This window comes from Perissodus microlepis, chromosome 6 (genome assembly GCF_051167445.1).
Source record: "Perissodus microlepis isolate ML-2025 ecotype Zambia chromosome 6, ASM5116744v1, whole genome shotgun sequence".
In the NCBI taxonomy this organism is placed as follows: domain Eukaryota; kingdom Metazoa; phylum Chordata; class Actinopteri; order Cichliformes; family Cichlidae; genus Perissodus; species Perissodus microlepis.
In genome coordinates this window covers 41,978,430-42,003,359 of record NC_140466.1, presented here as the reverse complement: position 1 = coordinate 42,003,359, position 24,930 = coordinate 41,978,430, and the positions used below count along the sequence as shown (strand labels likewise).

The window sequence follows — 24,930 nt, the reverse complement described above, 5'->3', positions numbered from 1 at the left end:
AATCTGTATTGGATGAATCTGGTGCAGAGAGGGAGGGACGCATGAGAGCGAGTAAGAGGGGCTTAAAGCAGCAGCATACCACTAAAGATAACCAAGAAAGACAAAAAGGAGAGTGTTATTTTTCATATTAATGATTTTTCTTGCTTTAAATCATTTTTGTTCTTTTACTGGAATCAGTGACGTCAACAAGTTTTAAAATGCCCCCCAAAAAAGTTGGAATCTGGAGCTGAAATAGACAAATGCAGGTGAGTGTTTAATATCTGTGTGTGTGTGTGTGTGTGTGTGTGTGTGTGTGTGTGTGTGTGTGTGTGTGTACACTCTCTGTGTAAATGTTTTAACAGAATAAATAATGAATCATCAAATTTCTGCTTGTAGAGTAGGTTCAGTTCAGGTTTGTCTCACAGAGTAACCAGTTGTGTGTTTGCTCTGGATGACTTTAGCGTCTTTCATCTGTGTGAGCCATGTCCAGACATTGATCCTGACACTGACCAATGGAACATTTCCTGACACACACAGATATATTTAGCTGTACCTTCTGTTGTTTGGGCTGTGATCCTGTGCTGGCACATGCCAGCTGAGCTATGACAGTGCGTAGGCTTTTCTCTTTTCTCTGTTTTGGCCATTTTGTAGCTCGTTAAAAATAAGTTAGAGTTGCCAGAAGTGCAAATCCTGTCGCCAGGAAACATAAGGTTTGTTGTTTACAGCTGTTTGTGTGATCTTAAAAAATGCCTGTAGCCTTACAGGGTTACTCACAGGATTCAAATGCTCTTCAGACTGAGAGGACAGATGATGTCTATCATATCCATCACAGTGGTCATTACATTAAATATTCATAATTGTAGATAATGTATATAAAGCTTATGCATAAAAAGGAAGATCTGTGATCACTCCTTGGCCTTTACATTACATTATGAAGCAACTGTGTTCGTGATCTGGTGCTTCTAAATCAAATATAACTGAACTGTCTGCTTTCCTGAGTGTTTAGTTGCTAGTCTATTCTCACCCCAACCGGTCGCAGCAGATGGCCCCGTCCCTCACTGAGCCTGGTTCTGCCGGAGGTTTCTTCCTGTCTTTGCTCACAGGGACTCATATGATTGTTTGGTTTTCTCCAGATGTATTATTGTAGGGTCTGCCTTACAATATAAAGCGCTTTGAGGTGACTGTTGTTGTGATTTGAAGCTGTAAAAATAAAATTGAATTGAATTTAAAGTTTACATCACTTCCACTTTCCCACACTGTCAAACTCAGTGCTGACGTTCTTTCTCTAGCGCTGTCATTTTCTTTTACACCTTCATTGAGCCAATCAGCGTGCAGCCTTCCTCCTCCCCATCTCTCCTCAACCTGCTCACCCAGAGCACCATCCAACCACCATCATTATCTAGACTCCAGAGGGGTCCTGTCCTAATTTCTGTTAATGCTGCAGTTCTGTTCTGCTATTATGGATCAGCACATCAAATCGTTCATTAAGCGTGTATTAAGGTTTATTCTCTAAGGGTAAGTGATGTCACATGTGAAACGGTATTCATGAGCACAATCACCGTACATATGCAGGACCAGAGGAGTCATGTGCATCAAAATAAAGAATTTTGTGCTTCATTAATGAGTTGTGCAGTCAAATATGCAATAATTTAACTAATTTACAAATTCATTTAAAAATTATTTTATTTAGAAATTACTAAAGATATTTATTATTTTATCATTTAATGTAAAATATAAACATTTATTATAGATCAGAATTTCAAAATGAATTGTTAGTCTGTTAATAAATGAATAATACAAAAGGATTTTACCATTTGCCATATGCAGCAGCAAACTTCCTGATATCAGGATGTCAGGTTCTCGTTTGCAAAATGGAGAAGCAGGTTTTCTACCACTGGGATGCCAGCTTCTCTGCATCTAGCCCTCATATGCTAAGCAGCAGACATTCCTTTCGGCACTAAGGTGCCAGGTACTCTGTGTCTATGTGTCTATCCCTCATTTGCAAATCCAGAAATTAACTTTTATAGCACTGGATTGGCAGCTTCTGCCATCAATCATTTGCACCCTATTGATCAGTTAACATGCACTGTGAGGCTGCTACAGGGTTAGATGCGCAAAACTGACTTCACTGTAAAAACAATAGAAAAGGATTGTTTTGTTTCATTTCAGACATATAAGTACAGTTTTTGTCAAAACTAAATATTTTTTATCCCAAAGCAGGAGGATATCCACCTTCACCTTCCTAACATGGGTGTACTGTAGTACTGTTACTATGACAGTTCATTAAGGCTTAATTATGCCTGCCTAATCAAACAGGTAGGTTGAAGCCAAGTGTAAACACAGAGACAGAATACATAGAGCTGAGGAAATACACCTGAAGACAATTCATCCTACAGTGTGAGCAGGTAGATAAATCCTAGGATGAGTTTTGGGCTAGAAGGCTGTAACTGTAGCAGAGGTCAAACCTGAGTAGGATCCTGTCCCTTTTTTTCTCTCTCAGTGAGAGACGCAAAGGAAACAAGAGGCCTGGGAACTGTGGATGAGCCTCACCTGAAACAAAAGAACAGGGCCTACAGGCATGGTTTATATTAATGGTCACCAAGAAGAAGTTAACCGGCCTTTGCCTTGAAGTTTCACGACAGTGAAAAACTTTACTTTCAGCACGAGATAGTAAAAGACTGAATAATTGTATGTACATATTTGATATGACATATGATATTTGCATAGCTAATTTATCACAGTTCTGCAGACAGAAAAAAACTGTATAATCATTCCACCCTGGAAAACGAACAGCTTGAGAAATCATTAAAAGGCCTATCAAAGCCATTATATTCATACCTGTGTGTATGTAATCCTGTGACTGTCAGTTGAGACAACATGGTGATAACATAACCTTCCTCATAAGGTTATGAAGTGGGCTTGATTGTACGGGTGGTTGAAGCCCGTCCACTCACCCTGTGGGGGAGGACGAGCCGATTATCTGCCAGCTGAGTATGGATGAGGTTTGAAAGTTTCATATTGGCTGTGCTGCAGGAGACCTGCAGTGATGGAAGGTGTCAGCTGTGTCACTGTGTGGTGGGGACGAACAGGAGAGCTGCTGCTGCTTTGGATTTCCATCACAGGTGAGTGATTATTGTGTATTACTGTGTATTACAGCTGCTCACCTGTTGTTATTGTTGTCATACTTTCATTCTCTCAGATCGTTATCTATGTTCACCTTATACCAAAGATGTCACCTGTGAGTGTTTAAGACACCTAAATTACTGTGAAAATATTTAATAGCTGATATTATAGGAATAAACAGAAATCTTTGCACTTGTATGATTGTAGCTACATTTGTCAAGCAAAAGTCAACAATCTTCGGTCCTTGAATGAGGGGGGAGAGAGTCACAACAGTCTTATTATCTAAGGGAGAGTTTTGTTATTCCCATCAGCTTTTGCCTTGAGCATCCAGCTGGCGCCAGGGGGCCCGCATGAGATGAAGATGGTAGTTGTTTTGCTGAGTGCGAACAAACTGCTTCCAATTTTACAGTTGGTCTAATGTCCATCACTGGTCACCAGGTCTCTCAATTCCTGTTCTTCTTCTTCAAGATGTTATCCATATAACAGAGCCCTGAGCTTCTCCAAGATCTTCTCCATATTGCATTCAAAAACACAGTCTGAGTACTCACATCCCTGCCTATCGTCTATCATGTTGGCCAGCCTTGTGGGATTTTGAACAGCTGTAGCCGCTTCTTGTTCTTCGATAAGCCAGGTCCGAGCCGGCTCCAATCAGCCAGAACTCTGTTATCGTGGTTCCGAATTGGTAGATGTCGATCAATGTCCTCCATCGAGAGTGTCGCCAGACACAACGCAACCGACCATCGAGTATCCGGCAGCAAACGTCTCCGCAGGACAATCAGGCTCTCCCAAGCCCAGGAGTTGTCAGTTTCATTAAGGGACCAGTTGATCAAATCCATAATTCTTCTTTACATTTTTAGAGAACAAGTTTGGGAGACTGTCTTAGGGTTAGTGAGTAAGCAAGACTATACAAAGACATGAGAAGCCAAGCAGGAAAGATAAGGGAGAGGGAGAAAGTGCTTCCTCAAATGCTGTAAGACAGCTTCTTCCTTCTCTCACCCCAACCAGTTGCAGCAGATGGCCCCGCCCCTCCCTGAGCCTGGTTCTGCCGGAGGTTTCTTCCTGTTAAAAGGGAGTTTTTCCTTCCCACTGTCACCAAAGTGCTTGCTCATAGGGGGTCATATAATTGTTGGGTTTTTCTCTGTATGTATTATTGTAGGGTCTACCTTACTGTCACGAGCTGGGATGGACTCAAGCGCAGATAAGGAAGCTAAAATACAGTTCCTTTTATTGATACACAACACCAGGTGCGACTATATACAGGTGAGAGGGCGAGGGGAATCCAGGGCACAGGGAGTCCGGAAAAGGGGGCTCTTCACACACGAGGGAATCTTCACACAGTTCCAGAAACACAGCACACCAGCAACTTAGCACATCCAGGGCTCCAAGGGAAAGAGATTCCTGTTCACAGGAAACAAGCGGTTAATCTCACGAAGCAACAACGCGAAAAGACAACTAGAAACTAGCCCTCTGGAGCTTACTACCGAGGTTACTCAATAGTCCAGCGATGAGATGTTTCCAGCCACTGCCTTAAGTAGTGGACGCTGGTGAAGCGATGAGCCACAGGTGTGTGATTATTTACAGGTGCGAGGGCCAGGGGCGGGGAGCCCGCAATGAGCTCCGCCCAGGCGAGACACGGCAAGCGTGAGAGAGAGGGAAAGGAAAACAAGAAACATATGTAGCCAACCTGGGTCAGCCGGGCAGACACGGGGACCATGACACTTACAATATAAAGTGCCTTGAGGTGACTGTTGTTGTGATTATGCACTATATAAATAAAAAGGAATTGAATTAAAAATGTGGATTCCATGGATGGTCTGTGAATGGCGTCAATATGGCAGCAATGTAATGGATGACGTTGGAGATAAAAGGAGAGAGACTGCTTTACTTTGATACATTTGAATTTATGTTCATTTTAGATTTGACAAGGCATGCGCTGACATTACCACACATGGACTGGCCATCATAGAGTTCAGAATTTAACCCCACTAAGAATCTGCGAGATGTAGACGACTTTATGCTCTGGACAGAGGCAAATGTAAAACAGCATAAGCTTCCTGAAACAATGTCACAGCGAATGCCTGCCATCAGCAAAGGCCGTCCAACTAATCAAGCACTCTGATACCACAGTGCTGTTGGTGTGTTAGGGTTCTTTGGACAAAGTATGGGTTGATGCCTTGCCCAAATATAACAGAAAGGAAGGCAGTTAATGCAAATCTCAGCAAGTCTGACATTTATGACCTTGTGATAGTAACATGTCCTTTACACCTGCCTCTTCTCTTTTTTTACTGACTCAGTCCCTCCATCCCTCCTGCAGCCTCCTCTTCCTCTGTCCCTGCCAGTCCAGATGTCAGTCACCCCCCCTTCTTGGCAGTTTCTCCCTCTGTCTCAAGCAGAGATGGGCCCTCTTTTCTCCAACTTTAGCCCTTTTGCCTTTTCTCAGAGTATGTTCATGCTGCCTCCGACAGGGTGGGCTACCAAGCCCGGCCTCAGGGCTTCATTTGGCCCTCACTCTGTGACACAGGTAAGCAGAAGAGAAAAGATGATAAGAGATGGAGATGTAACTGAAAACCCCCACAGATTCATCTGTATTTTTTTTCATCCACAGCTTTTATCAGAGTCCGTCCTCCCTGCCTCTCCCCCTCTATCTGCCTCCCTTCTCTCAGAGAGCGTGGAAATAGAGCGGGATAAGGGAGGTCAGGAGAGGTTCAGGGTGAGGGTACTGTTTCACAAGCGAGGCAACATCAGTTCTGATCTTCGGACCTGCATCACTCTGCTGGCTTTCAAGGAGACAGAGGAGCACAAGGCCTCCTGTATCACACAGGTGAAGAACAGATTTTGTAATGTTTTCTTTGTCTAATGTCTCTCTTTCTTGGTCAGTCGTTTCACTCCGTTTTCCTTTTACTACTACACAACTGTCTTGTTTCCCAGCCGCCTCTAGGTTTGTGTGTGGTAACTCTGACACTGCCCAGTTCCTGGTACAGCAATCCACTTGTCAACCAGTCGCATCCATGGTACAGTAATACCCGCCATACACATGAATGGATGCAGAAGCCAAAATGGCAACGGAGCATACGCCGTCACGGCAACCACCAGCAAGCAACTGCGCAGTTTCTGAGGTGACGTGATTGCAAGACTAAAAAAGCACCAGCTGGAAATGAATTCATAGACTTACATTATTATTTATATGGTTTATAAAATCATAGCTGTACTGGTGACTCAAAGCACTTTAGACTGTAAACTACATGTAGTTAAACTTTAATTGGTGATAATGAAGGCAGACATGGCACTGAGATGGATATGTTCATGTTTCATTTTTATACTATGGTGTACTGCTACATTTAGCTTTTATTATCATTACCAACTTTTTCACCTCAGGAAAGCTTAAAAACATTGTAATGTTTACATTTTTGTTTCGGTATTTTTATGAGCAATTTGAATATCAGTTAAAAAACCACACCGACCTGAAGAGACATGCACCTACTGTTGTACTGCACTGGCTACATTAGTCTGATGTAGTCTAACGGCCATTAAACTAAACTATGACACATTTAATTGCAAACAGTATTTTCTCCATATTTTTAATAATTTGTTATAATTGGAGGAGGAAGTGATGATTTTGGCTGCCTGTCTAAGGACCTGTTGGCTGAAAACCTGTCAGAGTTCTGACAGGCAGGCCGATGATTTTAGAGCACACTGATGCAGTGTGCTGCAGTCTGTTCCTGTATGAAGGCTGAGGGAGTGGAACCAGCAGGTGATGGAGGTCTCCAGGAAGGCATAGTAAAAAGTCATCATGATGGGTGTGCTGACTCCAAAGCAGTTGAGTTATAAGGAGGTGTAGCCGTTGGTGGCACCTCCTGAGAATCTCCTCTGTGTTGGCAGAGAATTTCAGGAGGTTGTCAAAGATGGTTCCCAGGTATTTGTACTCCTCAACTACCCCCACTGGCTTCCTGTGGATGGTGGTGGTGACTGAAGCAGCCAGATCCCTCTGCCTACTGGAGAAGGTCACCTTTGGTTTTGCTCATGTTCAGTTCAGTTATGCTAATGATTAAATCCCTCTAGTAAAGAGTAAACCTCACAGAGAGACGTTTGGCGTAAGAACATGAACATTTTGTGGAATAAGTGCATTTTTTTTAACAAAAGCTACGGTTGTGAGTTTTACCAAACAGATGTGTGCTGTGAGCTCTTGCTTGAAGCTGTGAGCTCTTGCTTGAAGTAGTTTTCTATAAATGCCCAGTCCCAAAGTGTACTCGTGTCTCTTTCAGATACCATCCAAATATAGATAGGGACGTGGATGGTCCACGGGCCCGCAGAAACCAACGGGGTCCCATGAAAAACCAAATACAGCTGTACTACTCAGTGGCGGACCTAAAGATGACATCAGCAGGGTATGTTATAGTAGAATACTATGTTATTTTGTAAAGTGCTTTTTACTACACACTCAAATATGTCTGCAGTCTTATTCTATGTGCTGTCTAAATATCACACTGTGCTGTCCAAGAACACCTGGAGCATGTGGACTGGAGGAGTCGGGGATCTAAACGCACAGCTTCTGATTGGTAGATGACCTTCGACTCAGTCTGCGTGACAGCCACTTGGACACATGAGGAACTCATGATGAAGATTTTTTTAAAAAGATTTTAATAAATAATAAAGAGACTCCATTTATATAGTCTTATCACTTTTTCAGCCACTGATAAACACATTGATGGTTTGCTTCAGTGGATGTGTTGACCAGAGATGGGCAGTAATGCGTTACTTGTAACGCGTTACTATAATCCGATTACTTTTTTCAAGTAACGAGTAAAGTAAGGGATTACTATTGCAAAAACGGTAATTAGATTACTGTTACTTTCCCGTAGGAACGCTGCGTTACTGCGTTACTAAAACCGTGATTTTTTTGCGAGAATGTCTCATGACAATGACGTAAGCAAGTACGACGTTCGTGACAACAGCTGTGTGCAGATCAACAATGGATCATATATCGAGTGCGGGAGAGAGTATGAGCGTGCAGCGTTTAAAGCGTGGAAGTACTGACCTTACTTTGAGTTTGATTCCATAAAAAGTGACAAAAACATTAGTAAGTAACTAAGTAATTAATTACTTTTGAAAATAAGTAATCAGTAAAGTAACGGGATTACTTTTTTGGGGAAGTAATCAGTAATTAGTTACTTATTACTTTTTTCAAGTAACTTGACCAACACTGGTGTTGACTGTTACCGAGATGATGTTATGTGGGGGTGGCTGTAGCTCAGGACCTAGAGCAGATGTTGATGTTTTGATCCCATCTCTGCTCTACATGCCAAAGAGTCCACGGGCAGATAGTGAACCCCAAGCTACTATCCAATGCATTCACCTGCATTTCAGTGTTAGAAGCACTTTGGTGAAGAAAAAACTGCAAAAAGTGAGACATATTTTGAAAGTGTTCAATTAGAGCTGAAAAATTCCTATATAAGAAAATAGCCCTGCAGTAAAAAAAGATATGTTTAAACATGATACATTTTATCAACCAAATAATTTCTGAGTGGTGCTAATCTGAAGTGTTGGTGGAGTCAGCGTTTATATAAAGAGGACATGGCAGGAGAAAACTCATCTGTTACAATGATGAATGAGAAATCCTGTTTACTTGCTAATGTTAGCTCTGTTTCGACACAAACCACAGATGGAAACTGATATCAGTACAGTACAAATGGCAGTTTGGATTGCACGCTAAGCTCCCATCAGTCTCATCAAAGATCAGAGGCTTATCTACAATGTGCATCCAGAAAAAGCTGCTGGCCTCTCAGCTTGACAAAGTCCACCCATTAATAGGACATGGACACACCCATGAGAATGCCGACCCCTTTCTATAATCGAGTGAACTTAATCCTGATTCCAGGGACGATAGAAAGCTGGGGCCACAGGGTGATGGTGATCTATAGCATGGGAAACTTTATGATAGAAGACAGATCCTTTTACTTTGGTATGTCTGTTATTAGATTTCACCAGATAAGCACTGCTTGCCTTCCTTTCCCTGATGGAGCTCCACTGGTGCATGGCAAAGAGCTGAACAGTGAGAGAGCATTAGATGGGTGTAGCTTCTCTCAGGCTCAGACCACTTTGTCTTGTGCCTTTTTTCTCTGTGTCTGTTGTCACTTGAGTGGAGGTCTGGTGTTGGGACACAGGGCACAGACTTGTGGCCTGTTGCCTCTGGTTCTCTGGTCTCTCACCCTGTGGCCGTGGGCGCTCCATGTGGAGCCTCTCTCCGCCTGCTGGGATGGGCGTGCAGTTGTTGCTGTGATGTGTGGCCTCAGGTCTTCGACAGTCTTTTGCTGGGTCTCTCTCTGTTTGTCTTTCATCCCCTGGGGGCATCTGTGTCACATTTCATGACAAATGCACACACACACACACACACACACAAACATGCACACACATACAAACATGCACACACACACACACACACAAACATGCACACACACACACACACACACACAAACATGCACACACACACACGCACACACACACACACACAAACATGCACACACACACACACACACACACACACGCACAAACATGCACACACACACACACACATGCACACACACACACACAAACATGCACACACACACACACACACACACAAACATGCACACACACACACACGCACAAACATGCACACACACACACACCCAAACATGCACACACACACACACACACACACACACACATGCACACACACACACACACACACACACACACGCACACACACACACACACACACACATGCACACACACACACACACAAACATGCACACACACACACACACCCAAACATGCACACACACACACACACACACACACATGCACACACACACACACACACAAACATGCACACACACACACACACACACACACACGCGCACACAAACATGCACACACACACACAGACAAACTGTTACGGTTTGGAGGAGGACTCAAGCGCAGGACTCCGGTTCTGATGCTCACAAGAAGGGTTTATTTACAAGTCACCAGGTGTATATACAAGAATGTGCGGGGAGGTGTTATATACAGCTGAGTGGGGGGAGAAGGGGTCTCCAGGGAAGTCCAGGGGAAAGCACGCGTTCTTCAGAATATCCACTCACACGATCACAGGCTACACTCCGACACTGCCACACGGGAATCACACGGGGAAAATCCAGGAAGCTCTGTAGACAGGGAGACAGGGTTAAGAACGACGCACAAAGGAAAACACTCTTAACTAAACTTGCTGTAGCTTGACTTCACTAACGCGTGATAGACAACGATCCAGCGACGAACAGCAGTCACCTCCTGGCTTAAATGCTGCTCCCCTTAATGAGACCCAGGTGTCTCATTTCCCGAGGGCGTGGGCCGAGGGCGTGAACCCACAGTAAGTTCCGCCCCGGCGAGAGAGAAGAGGAAGAGAGAGAAACAGAGGGCTGATCAGCGTGCAGCTGATGCGCCTGGCCGTGACAGTACCCCCCCCCCCGACGGGAGCCTCCCGGCGACCCCCAGGCTTGTCAGGGTGAGCCGCATGGAACGCCTGCACCATACCCCGATCCAAGAGGGCCGCCCGCGGGATCCAAGAACGCTCCTCCATCCCGTAGCCCTCCCAATCCACGAGATACTGCAGACCGCGCCCCCGGCGCCGGACATCCATGATCCTCGAAATGGCGAAAGCCGGATGGCCATCAATGACCCGGGCGGGCGGAGGGGGTCCGGAAGGAGGGCACAGAGGACTAGAGAGGCACGGCTTTACTTGCGACACGTGGAAGGTGTTATGGATCTTCATATTCCGGGGCAGTTTAAGGCGGACAGAGACAGGGTTAATCACAGAGTCGACTTCAAAGGGACCAATGAAAGTGGGAGACAGTTTCTTGGACTCAGCCCTGAGTGGGACAAACCTGGTAGACAGCCAAACCCTCTGTCCAGGTGTGTAGGTGGGAGCAGGGATCCGGTGGCGATCCGCCAGGCGCTTATTGCGTTCCACTGTGCGGAGAAGGGAAGCCCGAGTCGCTCTCCAGGCACGCCGATACCTCCGAAGATGCTGTTGGACAGAGGGAACAAAGTGCTCACCTTCGACGGCCGGGAAGAGTGGCGGTTGATAGCCCAAGGATGCCTCGAAAGGGGACACACCGGTGGCAGAGGAGGTAAGGCTGTTATGAGCATACTCAATCCATGACAGTTGCTCGCTCCAAGTTGACTGGTTAGTGGACACCAGGCACCGGAGAGCCGCTTCGAGCTCCTGGTTGGCACGCTCCGTTTGGCCATTGGTCTGTGGGTGGAAACCAGAGGAGAGACTGACCTGAGCTCCGAGGGCACTGCAGAACTCCTTCCAGACACGTGACGTGAACTGCGGACCTCTGTCTGACACAATGTCCGTGGGGATTCCATGGAGGCGAAACACGTGGTTAGTTAGTAGCCGGGCGGTCTCTAGAGCAGTGGGGAGCTTAGGGAGGGCGACAAAATGAGCAGCTTTGGAGAAACGGTCCACAATGGTGAGAATGACAGAGTTACCTGACGAGACGGGCAGACCAGTGATGAAGTCAACAGCGATGTGCGACCAAGGGCGACTCGGAGTCGGCAGAGGTTGAAGGAGGCCAGAGGGTGGTTGATGGACGCTCTTGTTTTGAGCGCAGGTCGAGCATGCGGAAATATACTCCCGGACGTCTTTGGCAAGGGAAGGCCACCAGGCGAAACGTTGGAGGAAGGTAATAGTGCGGTGGACCCCCGGGTGGCAGGTGAATCTGGCAGTATGAGCCCAATGTAACACTTGTGACCTTACTGAGGGGGGGAAGAAGAGCAACCCTGGAGGTCCCGTTCCGGGGTCCGGTTCTGTCCGCTGAGCCTCTCGAATAGCTGACTCGATCTCCCAGGTCAGGGCCCCGATTACACAGGTGGGCGGTAGAATGGGAGAGTCCCGAGTTGCGTCTTCGGAGGCGGCGAATTGGCATGAGAGGGCGTCTGGCTTGACATTACGGGAACCGGGTCTGTAAGTGATCGTGAACTGGAATCTAGTAAAAAACACCTCCACAATAAACTGCCGGTCGAGATCAGGTTGGACGAGAATGGGCCCCGAGGCAAAGCGGTCCTTCAGATGGGCAAATGCTCGTTGAGCCAGCTCATCCCAGCAGAAGGGAACCTTGGGAGAAGTAAGACGGGTCAGAGGCAGGGCAAGTTTACTGTAGTTGCGAACAAAGCGCCGATAAAAGTTCGCGAACCCCAGAAAGCTTTGAAGCTGTCTACGGTTGGAAGGGGTCGGCCAGGCAACAACAGCTTGAACTTTTGCGGGATCAGTCTTGAGGTTACCCCGATCGATGACGTGGCCCAGGAAGGAAACAGTTGAGACATGAAACTCACACTTCTCCCCTTTAACAAAGAGACGATTTTCGAGGAGACGTTGAAGGACTTGCCTGACATGGCGTTGGTGGTCGGCGACAGATCGGGAGAAGATGAGGATGTCATCCAAGTAAATGAAAACGAAATGGTCGATGAAATCTCGGAGCACGTCGTTCACGAGAGCCTGAAACACAGCTGGAGCATTGGTGAGACCGAAAGGCATCACAAGATATTCGAAATGGCCCAGGTGAGTATTGAAAGCCGTCTTCCACTCGTCTCCCTCCCTAATCCTCACCAGATGGTAGGCGTTGCGCAGGTCCAACTTTGTGAAGATGGTGGCACCCTGGAGAAGCTCGAACGCGGAACTCAGCAGAGGGAGGGGATACTTGTTTTTAACTGTGATGGCGTTGAGGCCGCGATAGTCAATACAGGGCCGTAAACTTTTATCTTTCTTGGTGACAAAAAAGAAACCAGCGGCAACAGGTGAGGACGAGGGGCGAATGAGACCAGCGGCAAGTGACTCATTGATGTAGTTTTCCATGCTTTCACGCTCCGGTCGAGACAGGCTATACAACCTACTGGTCGGGAGCGGCGCGCCTGGGAGGAGGTCAATCCCACAATTGTACGGCCGGTGAGGGGGAAGGGAGCGTGCCCTATCTTTACAAAACACTTGCGCCAGGTCGTGATAAACAGATGGTATGGAGGACAGATCAGGCGGTTCTGAAATAGTTTTATTGGGTGGTAGGCTCACGGCGGGGGGTGGCGGCTTTTAAACAGGACATGTGACACTCCTCCCCCCACCCCGAAATGCTTTCCTTCCTCCAATCAATCACAGGGTTATGTTGACATAGCCAGGGATAGCCCAAGACTAGTGGTGTGAGTGGGGCTTTAAAGACGTACAACTGTATGGTTTCAACATGATTGCCAGAAAGAGTCAGGGAAATCGGTTCTGTGACATGAGTAATGTCTGGAAGACATACAACACTTTGAGCATAAACGTCCGGACGGGAGATGTGGACAGGAGGGTGTCCGCCACGTCTCGAAGTGTCTGACCGTTTCTCACATTCTTATAGCTTCAGCCCCCCTCCAAAGTCATAAAACCTAAACATCCACATTCTTTCTCTCTCAGTGAGCCTAAGCTATGGCCTTGGCTTCCTGTTCAGTATGTTTTGTTCTTTCTAATCAGAAAAGGAGGGCCATGATTCTACACAAACAGCATTTCTTATAACTCAGCAGTATAATGCATCATAAAACAGTGTAATGATTTCACAATCTTTAATCTAAGGCATAATGTGGCCTATAGCCGTATAATGATTCAACAATTCTTTGATTAGAAGTATAAGGTGGCATAGGATAGTGTAATAATCTCACAGTGTGTGTGTGCATGTTTGTGTGTGTGTATGTGTGTGTGTGTGTGTGTGCACTTTTACAAATGTTTCTATTTCAGGTGCTGTATGTTTTTTGTTTTTTAGTAGGTTCTATTTGTGTTCTATCCTTCTACTTGTATTTTCTACTTCTTCTCCCCATTCCCTTGAATATTTCCCTTTACCTTTTTATATGAAAGTTTACCTTTTATGGAGTTTCACAGGTTTGGGAACATTTCTATAAACATTATGCATTTCCATAATTTCCTTAGGCAGTATTGTTAAGAAGAGTAGCATAGATTTTCACTGCTTTCCAGATGATACCAAATTTTCTATATCCATGAAGCCAGATTATAGAAACCTAAGACAGAAGTCTGGATGAAGTTGATGAATTTTCTGCTTCTTAATTCAGATCAAACTGAGGTTATTGTACTCGGCCCTGAAAATCTTAGAAATATGGTATCTAAGCAGATTCTTCCTCTGGATGGCATTACCTTGGCCTCCAGTAACACTGTGAGGAACCTTGGAGTCATTTTTGACCAGGACATGTCCTTCAACGCACATATTAAACAAATATGTAAGACTGCTTTCTTCCATTTGTGCAACATCTCTAAAGTTAGAAATATCCTGTCTCAGAGTGATGCTGAAAAACTAGTTCATGCATTTATTACTTCCAGGCTGGACGACTGTAATTCATTATTATCAGGAAGTCCTAAAAACTCCCTGAAAAGCCTTCAGTTAATCCAAAATGCTGCAGCAAGAGTCCTGACAGGGACTAGAAAGAGAGAGCAGGTTTCTGCCCTACAGTCGACCCCTGGTATTTGCGGGGTTAGGGACCACAACCGCCCGCGAGTAGCTGAAATCCATGAATACTTGAGACACCCTCTAAAAACACTTTTATCTGCCTATTTTAATAGTTAAAAACCAAACATACATTAAACCACCATCGAAAACACTCTAATATCATTTTATCATCTTGAAACAGGTCTCTCTTGAAGGGAATCGGTGAATCTGTGAATACTGCACCACAAGTAGGTTGGGTCGACTGTATAGACATTGTCCTCATTGGCTCCCTGTTAAATCTACAATCAGAATCCTGCTTCTCACAAACAAGGTCTTAAATAATCAGGCCCCACCTTATCTTAATGACGTCATAGTATTGTATCATCCCAATAGAGCACTTTGCTCTGAGACTGCTGGTTTATTTGTGGTGGTTCTTAGGATATTTAAAAGGCAGAGCCTCCAGTTTTCAGGCTCCTCTTCTGTTGAACCAGCTCCCAGTTTGGGTTTGGGAGATAGACACCCTCTTTAATTCTAAGATTAGGCTTCAAACTTTCCTTTTTGATGGAGCATATAGTTCAGGCTGGATCAGATGAACTTGAATCCTCCCTCAGTTACCTTGTAACAGTCTTAGGCTGCATTTCTTGTCCACTCACCTCTTTTTCACTCTCTATTGAATTTAATCATTAGTTATACATTTTAGAATTTGGCTTGGTGTGTGTTTTTTGTCCAGTTGCCTCTGCTTTCTTTTCCCTCCCCTGACCCCCGAGTCTGTCCATATGGGCGTCGTCTGATGGGGTTTCTCTCTAATATTGTAGGTGCTACATAAATGAAATTGAATTGAACTGAATTGAATCCAAATGCTGATGAAATAAATTTTAGGCTTCAGGCCTCTGACTTTAAACTGTCCATTTGTCCTAACTCATCCTTGCAGATGTGTGGAGGACAGAGATGTGAAATCCCAGAGGCAACTTTTCTATATCAAAGCAGTGACCCTGAAGGAGGCAGAGGACAAGGGGAAAGAGCAGAGCAACACCAAACAAAACGAGCCCTGTACGAGCAGACAAGAAGAGGAGGAGCTCAATCTGGACTCCCATGTGGTGATTCGCTATCACAGAGGCCCAGTCCTAATAGGACAGCCAATCAGAGTCTCAGTGAATCTGAGAGCTAATGTCAGTGGTCATTTTGCAGCCATTAGGTAATTAAAAAGAACATTTGTGCAGCTCTTCGTTCATGTCCACAGCTGCTGTCAATAGCCACTCTTTGTGTCTTCAGGATGAAGGTGAAGAAGGGCCTGGTGTCAATAGTGGCCCAGAGAACTTTGACCTCTGACATGTGGACAGTGACCCTGGAAAGAACCCAAGCCTCCAAACACGATGTGTTGTCTATCCTCTGCCACAGACAGAGAACACTAAAGCAGCCACATGAGTAAGTTCAGCAACACCTTTTTCCAACATGTTAATAAAATATTAAAGTCAGCCATCTTTAAGGAGACGTATGCAATGATTTTACTGCAGTTTCCATAAAGTGAGGTTGGGGTGCACCCTGGAGGGGTTTCCAGTCTGTTGCAGGGCTAGTACAGAGAACGGCAGCTGGATAGTGTAGTGGAACGACTACACACCTTTGGAATGGAAGTCCCAAGTTCAATTCCCTCCCAGTATCCAGTAAGGGTCCTGGCTAGGCCCCCCCATGCCGAAACACCAAGCCCTGCAATGGCGCGGCTATGTCCGCAGCTTGGACACAACACATTTCTCTGTGTGGTTGTGTATGTGACTAATAAAGCTCATTTCTTCTTTCTTTGAATGTGATCTTTGTCTGCCTGCAGTCCCACTCTCCTCCAGCAGGTAGCGTGTTTGTCAGTCGACGGCTTGAGGCGCAGCTTCGGTGTTGCCATGATGGTGCCTGCTAATTGGTGGGTGGAGTACTCCAGACGTACTACCGTCCCGCCATCACATGTAGGAGCAGTGAGCATCTTTTCATTCACAGATCGTCACATCTTTGGCATTGCACCTATAACAGAGGTACGTGATTCTTTTAAAGTCCATCAGATGCCCATCACATGTCATCTGATTGCTCTGAAGGTGTGTTTCCTGTTGGTCTGTCCACAGAGTAACACGTTGATCAACACAGCTATACTGAACAACCAGCCCGTGCTGCTGCCCGTCATTGTGCTGGCTGTAAGCCATGACGAGAAGGTGTCAGATGTTACCTCTGCAGTCACATGTCACTCCATCAATGAGAATAGTATCAAGGTGCAACATGTCTCACAACATGTCTCACAACATGTCTCACAACATGTCTCACAACATGTCTCACAACACACATTTCACAATTTCATGAGCAGTCTGGTTCTGCTGGAGGTTTCTTCCTGTTAAAAGAGAGTTTTTCCTCAACACTGTCACCAAAGCGCTTGCCCAGAGCTGGTCATATGATTGTTGGGGTTTTCTGTGTTGTATTATTGTTGGGCAGGGGTCTCAAGCTCGCGGCCCGGGGGCCACATGTCAATATGAGCAGAGAGTACAAACATGCTGAGGACTGTGTCAGTTCAGTGAGAGCCACAAACTAATGTGTACGCTCATGTCTGCATTTTATTTTGTTAAATATGAACATAACGACAGCAGAAGTGCTGCCACGTATGTGGGCAGACAGAGAGGACCAATGTGTTTGTTTGGTAGATCAATGAAAGGATTCAGTTAGTTAAGAGGGAGTTTGCGTTTTATCTTGTTATACAATATTTGAAAAAACGCAAACAAACAAAACATTTTCAGTATTATTTGTTTGTGTTTTCTTGTTTGTTTGTTTTGTACTCCTTGAACACTAAAGTGTCCTCCAATGAGACGACAGTGCCAGCAGTGGCCCACAGCTCATTTCAGTTTGTAGGGTCACCTTACAATATAACGCACCCGGAGGCAACTGTTTAAGTTTTATATAATTCATTTTAAATTCCATTTTTAGTTAACCAAAACAACTGCACTACCTCAGTGCTTAAAGTAAAAGTCAAAAACAGTTAAACAACATCTTGGAGTCTTTTTCAGTGGCTCAGTTTTGCCAGGTTGTCGTAGAGACGGCTCGATTGCTGTCGCTTGACATTCAAATTTGACCTGCACCTGGTTCATCTTAAATTTAGTTTGTGCTGTTGACTAGGTCCAAAGTCAAGACTAAACTTCAGTGTTTCTAAACCTCTCTGGGTAAATGGACCTTACAGTATACAGGGCCTTTCTGCTTCATTTGAACACTCAGAGCAATTCAAGCCTCATTCAGCCAGTCACACACATATTCACACAGCACTTTTATTTATGCCTAAGCTTTATTGTTTGGCAAGGTGGAGTACACAACTGATTAAAAACAGCTCACCCAAAATGAAACATGCATGTTTATCCATTTTTATCATTTCGGTGATATTTTCCCAGGTTTGTAATGTTGGCTTTAGAGATGTCTGAATATAACAGAATTCAACTCCACTCTGAGCGTAATGTGCCTTTTCAAAAATCACAAACCAAACATTATCATCCATCTACCAAACTGTGTTTAGAGAGGTTTAGCACAAAACTGAAAAGCATGTGAGACAGCTAATTGAACTTTAATGCCAAAAGGAAACCAGTGCGATTACTTTAAACTGTATAGATGAAACAAATAGCATATTTTGTATGTGTCTCTTCCATACAGGTTTCCAGTGATTGCTCTACCCTCTACGTTGATGGCAGTGAATCAGGATTAGGGTCGACCTGTGCAGTGGTGGAGTTTCATCTGGGCATGCTCAGTGGGTCTGTGTGTCTGGAGGTTTGGGCTCCATCCGTGCCCCTCCATGTCTCCTTGGCAGACCCTACTCTCAATGTCATTGATGGATGGAACCTGGTCACAGAGGAAGGGTAAAAACTAGGCCCGCTGTGTCTTCAGTCTGTTTTAACTTGTTGTACTATAGTTCATTGTATCTGTGTTTATCTCCTCTCTCCTCTGGAGATGTAACCATTTCCTTAAAGGCCTGTTGAACTACACTGACTCTTCTACTGCTTGGTTCAAACTACATAATACCTAAATGAAAACAGAGTGTGAAAACTGAAAAGGTTTATGTAATTAACTCATCATGACCCCACAATCATCCGGTCTAGCATCATTTTACCGGACAGAAATACTGCGCAGTATAAAACCAGTGTATTTAATGTTTGTTATCATGGGACAAACTGCAGACGGTTCACAACATGTTCTATGAGAATATACTACATTCATATACTGCATGGACAAAAGTGAAAAATGTGATACATAGTAATCTTGTAAGCTTTTTACCAGAAACATGATCAAACACAGTAAGAGTATAAAAACGTTTGCTTACCAAAAAGTACCACATTGCTGTGGCCTGTGTTAAATATCCCAATTCTTTGATCTTTGGGCTGAAGGAAGAACAACACAATCAGCAATTGATGCTCAATCAACAATCTCTTTATTCCATACAATTCTCATTATTTCATACAACACTTTGAGCATAAACGTCCGGACGGGAGATGTGGACAGGAGGGTGTCCGCCACGTCTCGAAGTGTCTGACCGTTTCTCACATTCTTATAGCTTCAGCCCCCCTCCAAAGTCATAAAACCTAAACATCCACATTCTTTCTCTCTCAGTGAGCCTAAGCTATGGCCTTGGCTTCCTGTTCAGTATGTTTTGTTCTTTCTAATCAGAAAAGGAGGGCCATGATTCTACACAAACAGCATTTCTTATAACTCAGCAGTATAATGCATCATAAAACAGTGTACTGATTTCACAATCTTTAATCTAAGGCATAATGTGGCCTATAGCATTAGCAAACAGGCAAATTCAGCAACTGACTTCTTCTTTCATCGTCTTTCGTACTTGAGCTCGTAAGCCCAGATGAATGGGAAGGGTCGCATCAGGAAGAGCATGGTGTCAAATTTTCGCGGATCACCAGAAAAAGTCAGTCGGGGCCCAGGGTAACAACAACCGCCTCCAGTACTATTTGTCAACAGGGTCCTGGTGGAAACTGTTGGCCAAAGACAAAAGAAGAGAAGAGAGGGAAGGCGGGAGTGTGGAGATGAGAGTAGGGATGCTGAATGTAGGGAAAGTAGGGACGAGCAGGAGACGAGGTAGGAGGAAAGCACAATCTTGCCACAATCTTCCTAGGAGTACAAATTCTAGGACCCAAAGGTCACCCCAAAGGTCAAAGCATGCAGTGTTCAGAGAAACAAACAAAGAAAAAACAACAGCTACATCTCAGACGGCTTCTCTGCCTCCTCTGAACTGAACATGATGACACAGATTTGCAGAGTTCCATCTGAACAAACTAGAAGACCAGAACAATGTGTGGCCTTAATGCACAGCAGCATGTTTGGAGAAAGCATATCAACACAACACTGCACAACAACTGCCAAGCACTGGGGGAGGGGGCATGATTTGGCCTTGTTGAGTCAAAGGTTCAGCCATCTGTCCAACAGCTAAAGCTTGGCCAAAACTGGGTCATGCAACGGGATGATTATGAAAAATATATGTTTCACAGTTTGTACATTTTAAAAAAATCCTCATTCAGGTCAATGAGAGAGAGGCAGAGTGTGGGAGAAGCAGAAAAATTGCACTGAAATCTTTTCAACCTGCCAGTAATCCAATAATTACCACCACACAACCATCATTTTACACTCAGGTCAAAGCTGAATTTCTCTTCTTTCAAGCAAGGTCTTCCTCAGATCCAGCAGATGAATAGTTTTTGGAGGCATATGAGTGAGTGGTCAGAGGTTTACAGACACTCATCATGAGGCACAAACATGGACTTTATTTACACTGCCAGTCAAAGTCTGGACATACTGAGATAAGATAAGATAAGATAAGATAAGATAAGATAACTCTTTATTGTCATTGTCACAGTTATACATAGTACAATAGTACAATGAAATTGGAAAACTGTCCCATGTCGGCAAACACAACACAACACGACACAGTAACTTAAGTAATAAAAGTAATAAAAAGAAGAAGAAGTGTATGTTTATTGCACATTGTTATTATTGCATCTTGTTATAAACATAAATATCATTATTGTTATTGTTGTTGCTGTTGTTACCCCCCCCCCAAAAAAAACAAAACAAAAACAAACACCAATCTGACAGCCTCTGAACCTCAGCTCTGTACGCTGCCTCGTCTCCCCCTGAGATGAGCCCCACCACGATGGTATCATCTGTGAACTTAATGACTGCGTTGTCTGGGTGGGTACTAACACAGTCATGTGTAGAGTGTAGTGTGTACACACTTTCTCATGGAATGGTTTTTCTTTATTTTCATGACTATTTACATTTTAGATTCTCACTGAAGCAATCAAAATAATGAATGAACATATATCGAGTTATGTAGTAAACATGTTTTATATTCTAGATTCCTCCTAATATCCACCCTTTGCTTTGATTACTGCTTTGCACACTCTTGGCCTTCTCTCCATGAGCTTCATGAGGTCGTCTCCTGAAATGGTTTCCAACAGTCTCGAAGGAATTCCCAGAGATGCTGAGCGCTTGTTGGCCCTTTTGCCTTCACTCTGCGCTCCATCCCAAACCATCTCCATTGGGTTTAGGTCAGGTGACTGTGGAGGCCAGGCCATCAGGTGCAGCACTCCATCACTCGCCCTCACACAGCCTGGAAGTGTGTTTGGGGTCATTGTGCTGTCCTGGCGTGTTGCTGCAGGATGCTGTGGTAGCCATGATGGTTCAGTGTGGCTTCAGTTTTGAATAAATCCCCAACAGTGTCACCATCACACCTCCTCCTCCGTGCTTCACAGTGGGAACCATGCATGTGGAGACCATACGTTCACCTTCTATGTTCAAGACATGGCAGGTGGAACCAAAGATCTCAGATCTGGACTCACCAGACCAAAGCACAGATTTCCACTGGTCTAATGTCCACTCTTTGTGTTTCTGGGTCCAAACAAATCTCTTCTTGTTGCTTTTCCTTAGTTGTAGTTTCTTAGCAGCTGTTTGACCATAAAGGCCTGATTCACACAGTCTGCTCTGAACAGTTGATGCAGAGATGTGTCTGCGACAGGAACTCTGTGTGGCATTGATCTGGGCTCTCATCTGAGGTGCTGCTAACCAAGGTTGTTGTTATTATTGTTTTAATTGTTGTATAATTAAAAACAATATACAAAAAACAATAATAAGTTCTGTGGGAGCATGAATGTTAATGTAATTTGGGGCTTTTAATAAATCCCCCCCACCAAAAGAAAAGATGGACTACATTATTGTGCCTCAGAGCTCCTGACGAGACGTAATTTGAGAAGGAGAATGTGTTGCCATTAAAATATCAGTGTTGTCATCAGCAACATTTGGATGGAAAACATGGTTCTCTCTTTCTTTCAGAGTAAACTTGCACGCACATTTCTCCAACATGCAGACACAGATACGTCAGGATCTTTAATCCCTCGTGTGTTTTCTTCTTGCTCAGGTGTGTGCCGGTGTATCAGCGCTCCCCAGTCCAGGTTCTGACCCAGTTCACAGCTCAGGACTCCCACAGCAGAACCACACACCACCTGGGTTCCTCAGATTGGTTTGTAGATGTGACTGAGCTGGTCAGTAACTGGCTGAGAGTAGAAGACCCCCGAGTGGCTTCCCTCAGGCCCCAAAACATCGTGATAGGATTAAGACCTGGAAAGACATCACTGCATGTAGGCGACAGTTGTGCATGAGTTAACTGCTATTGTTTCACTTCTTGAGCATCTCCTCTCACTGTCACCTTCATCCTTAGGTTATCTCGGAGCAGTGGGATGGCATGTTGGGCACATGTGACATCACTGTGTCCTCTGACACTGTCAGCGCTGGCGATCTGTCTGTACAAGCGGTCAGTGGCCTGGGAATGTCAGTGAAGTCCAGCCCTGCCCACCCCTCCATCATCACAGCAACAGTGACAGCCTACAACACCATGTACCACTATCACCAGGTGACAAACACTCTTTTCATTCCACTTCCTGAAGTCTCATTAATCCACTGAAGCTGAGATAAATTTGCCCTGTTTTCCCTGCAGGAGGCCTCCGTCAGTGTCTGGCTGCAGTTCAGTGACGACACAGCCTCCCTCCTCTCCTCTTTCAGTGACCTTCCCTTCTCCCTGCGTCTCTCCTCATTGGCTGAGAGTGTTATTATGGTGACACCCAGTTCCAATCAACGCGTCTTTGCTCAGGGTGACGGAGGTGGGCCTTTACTGCGAGCAGAGCTTCTGGTTTCTACGTGTGCCGATCAGCTGATTGTCTCAAACTCTTTTGATGAAGAGAACGAGGAGCGGCAGGCTTCTACAGGACGAGAAGGGACCCGCAGGCTGGCGAGGGGATCAGGCTGGATAAGGGTCAACTTAGACCTAGACTTCATGCAGCCAGTAGCCAAGAAGAGCGAGGATGGTGTGGAGTTTGAGTTTGACATTTCAGACACACTGGTTGAATCACACGGTGACATTTACTCATCAAACAAAGATGAAAGTTGGAACGTGAGCACCAGCAGTAACTACTATGAGAAAGTAAGTCAGACCATGACTAACAGAAGGTGGAATGAGGTGGACAAAGGAGGCATGGTCAGTCGAAACACTCTAGAAAGAGCAGTGCTGATGCCGAGCCTGGACGAGGGCAAGGTGTACTTCTTTCCGAGCCAGGATAAAGGAGGAGCAGAGGAAGACAAGCAGGGAACTCATGAGTTGGAACTTGGCGTGGGTGCTGTCCTCTCTCTGCTCTGCCTCTTTGCTGTCCTCTTTCTGGCTAACTGTCTGCCCTCCACCCTGCGACACAGGTCGAGGAGGACAAAAGAGAGAATGGAAGGAGAACTGGAGGCAGGTGCGACGGAAGATGGAGAGGAGATGGAAAGGGAAAAGGCCAAGGACTGGAAGACATAGAAGATGAAGAACATAGAGCTAAACAGAGAACAATGGAGAGAGTTTTAAAGTAGAGATAATTTGCAGCTGATACTGACACCTTCTCTTTGCTAGACTCATATCAGGATGTAATGAACTAAAACTCAAACTGTTCTATTCAAACACTTTAAAAGTTTAATTCAACCAGTTTGAGCATGAGCTGAGCTTTAATTTGAGAAAAACAACTTGATTTTTAATTTCTTCTAATTTCACCAACCAACAGGTTGATGCTCATCTACATGACTTTTGTCCCCCTACCCTGACCCCTTTAACCTTTAAGTGCACATGATATCTGAGTAAGGTAGGTGAGCAAAGCAGCTTTTCAAAATGTATCTAAGTGTGTATAATTTAGCTTTGTAGAACCACTTCTTATTGTTAATCCCCTTTCCCCTGTTGTAGGCACATTTTGGAGACATTAGGTTTGATCTTAGTAGGCCAGATCTTTAAAAGGCAGCCATTGTGTGAAACAGGCAGAATAATGACTTTCTATTAAAACAAATGACACGTTTAATGCTAAACGTAGTGCTGTCATTTTTGTCAGTCGTTAGTTATGGTTTCATTGTCGTGTCTAAAATAAAGTTTGTTTTAAGAGTCTTTTTGCTTTTCAAAGCACTCCTCGTACTGAGTGGTACTGAGAAACGTTATCTGAACTGGAGCCGTTTACCTCTGCAGCTCAGAGTCTACTGGAGTTGGACTTGGGTGTAATGATCAGTGACTTAGGCTACGTCCACACGCACACAGGTATTTTTGAAAACAGAGGTTTTCCGTTTTTGGTTTTGTTTTTCAAATCCCGTCCACACCTGCAGTTTTGGAAAAATATCTCCGTCCACAAGTAAACGTTAAAAATGAAATGTTGGCCAATCAGAAGTCCAGGAGCCTGGGAGGGACTAAACAGGGTTTTGTGCCCTCATAAAAGCTGAAGTACTTTCTGTAAAGGCAGCTAATTTTGTTCTAGTTTTCAAGTGCCTTCATCGTTTCAAATGTTAATAACTAAAGACAGTATTTTCATTGTTGTGTAGACTCACAACTCAGGAATGAACAAATGCATACAGCATACATGAATGTAATTGATTCAACACTGACGTCTGGATTTAGGTTGTGACAGCGTCTGTGTTGAATGTAGAAGCCACGTCCAAAGTGCCGTCTGACGCATCTGTCTTTGTAAATGGAGGGACACTAACTGAGTGGGCATGCAAGTGTGTACAAACTGCAGACAGTCAGATTAACAGCAGCAGTATCTTGTCTCAATCCGCCATTGTAGAAATGTATCTCGTGTAAACAATAACATGGCGCACAGCGTGATGTGAAAAACAGCGCACACCTTTGGTGTTGCGAGACTAAATCTCCACACGTAAAAAACACAAAAACTGAGTTTTCGAAAATATCCACCCTGGCAGGAGTTTTAAAAATCTCTGTTTTCAGTGACCCAAAAGGCTGTTTTCAAAAATCCCAGTGGACGTGTGGACGTAGCCTTAA

General features: G+C 44.6%; 1 protein-coding gene across 3 annotated transcripts; it reads left to right on the top strand.

Moving 5' to 3' along the window:
• On the top strand, positions 1-23,972 carry tmem132a (transmembrane protein 132A). 3 transcript variants are annotated; one of them, XM_084932394.1, is made up of 14 exons: positions 1-245; positions 3,013-3,101; positions 5,397-5,623; positions 5,708-5,923; positions 6,031-6,218; positions 7,365-7,487; positions 15,514-15,777; positions 15,855-16,007; positions 16,405-16,600; positions 16,688-16,774; positions 18,246-18,448; positions 22,009-22,228; positions 22,309-22,500; positions 22,585-23,972. In XM_084932394.1, the coding sequence occupies exons 2-14, from the start codon at positions 3,026-3,028 to the stop codon at positions 23,434-23,436; spliced, it is 2,997 nt and encodes a 998-aa protein (XP_084788520.1). In that variant the 5' UTR covers positions 1-245; positions 3,013-3,025; the 3' UTR covers positions 23,437-23,972. The 3 variants fall into 3 exon arrangements, with proteins under 3 accessions (XP_084788520.1, XP_084788519.1, XP_084788521.1); XM_084932393.1 differs by having other exon boundaries at positions 2-245; positions 16,688-16,831; XM_084932395.1 differs by lacking the exon at positions 1-245 and having other exon boundaries at positions 5,417-5,623; positions 16,688-16,831.
• The last annotated feature ends 958 nt before the right edge of the window (positions 23,973-24,930 follow it).

Coding starts and splice junctions, on each gene's coding strand:
- tmem132a (XM_084932393.1), top strand. CDS start 3,026: ATGGAAGGTGTCAGCTGTGTCACTGTGTGGTGGGGACGAACAGGAGAG. Junction 5,924..6,030: donor AGGCCTCCTGTATCACACAG/GTGAAGAACAGA, acceptor CTTGTTTCCCAG/CCGCCTCTAGGTTTGTGTGT. Junction 16,008..16,404: donor ACACTAAAGCAGCCACATGA/GTAAGTTCAGCA, acceptor GTCTGCCTGCAG/TCCCACTCTCCTCCAGCAGG.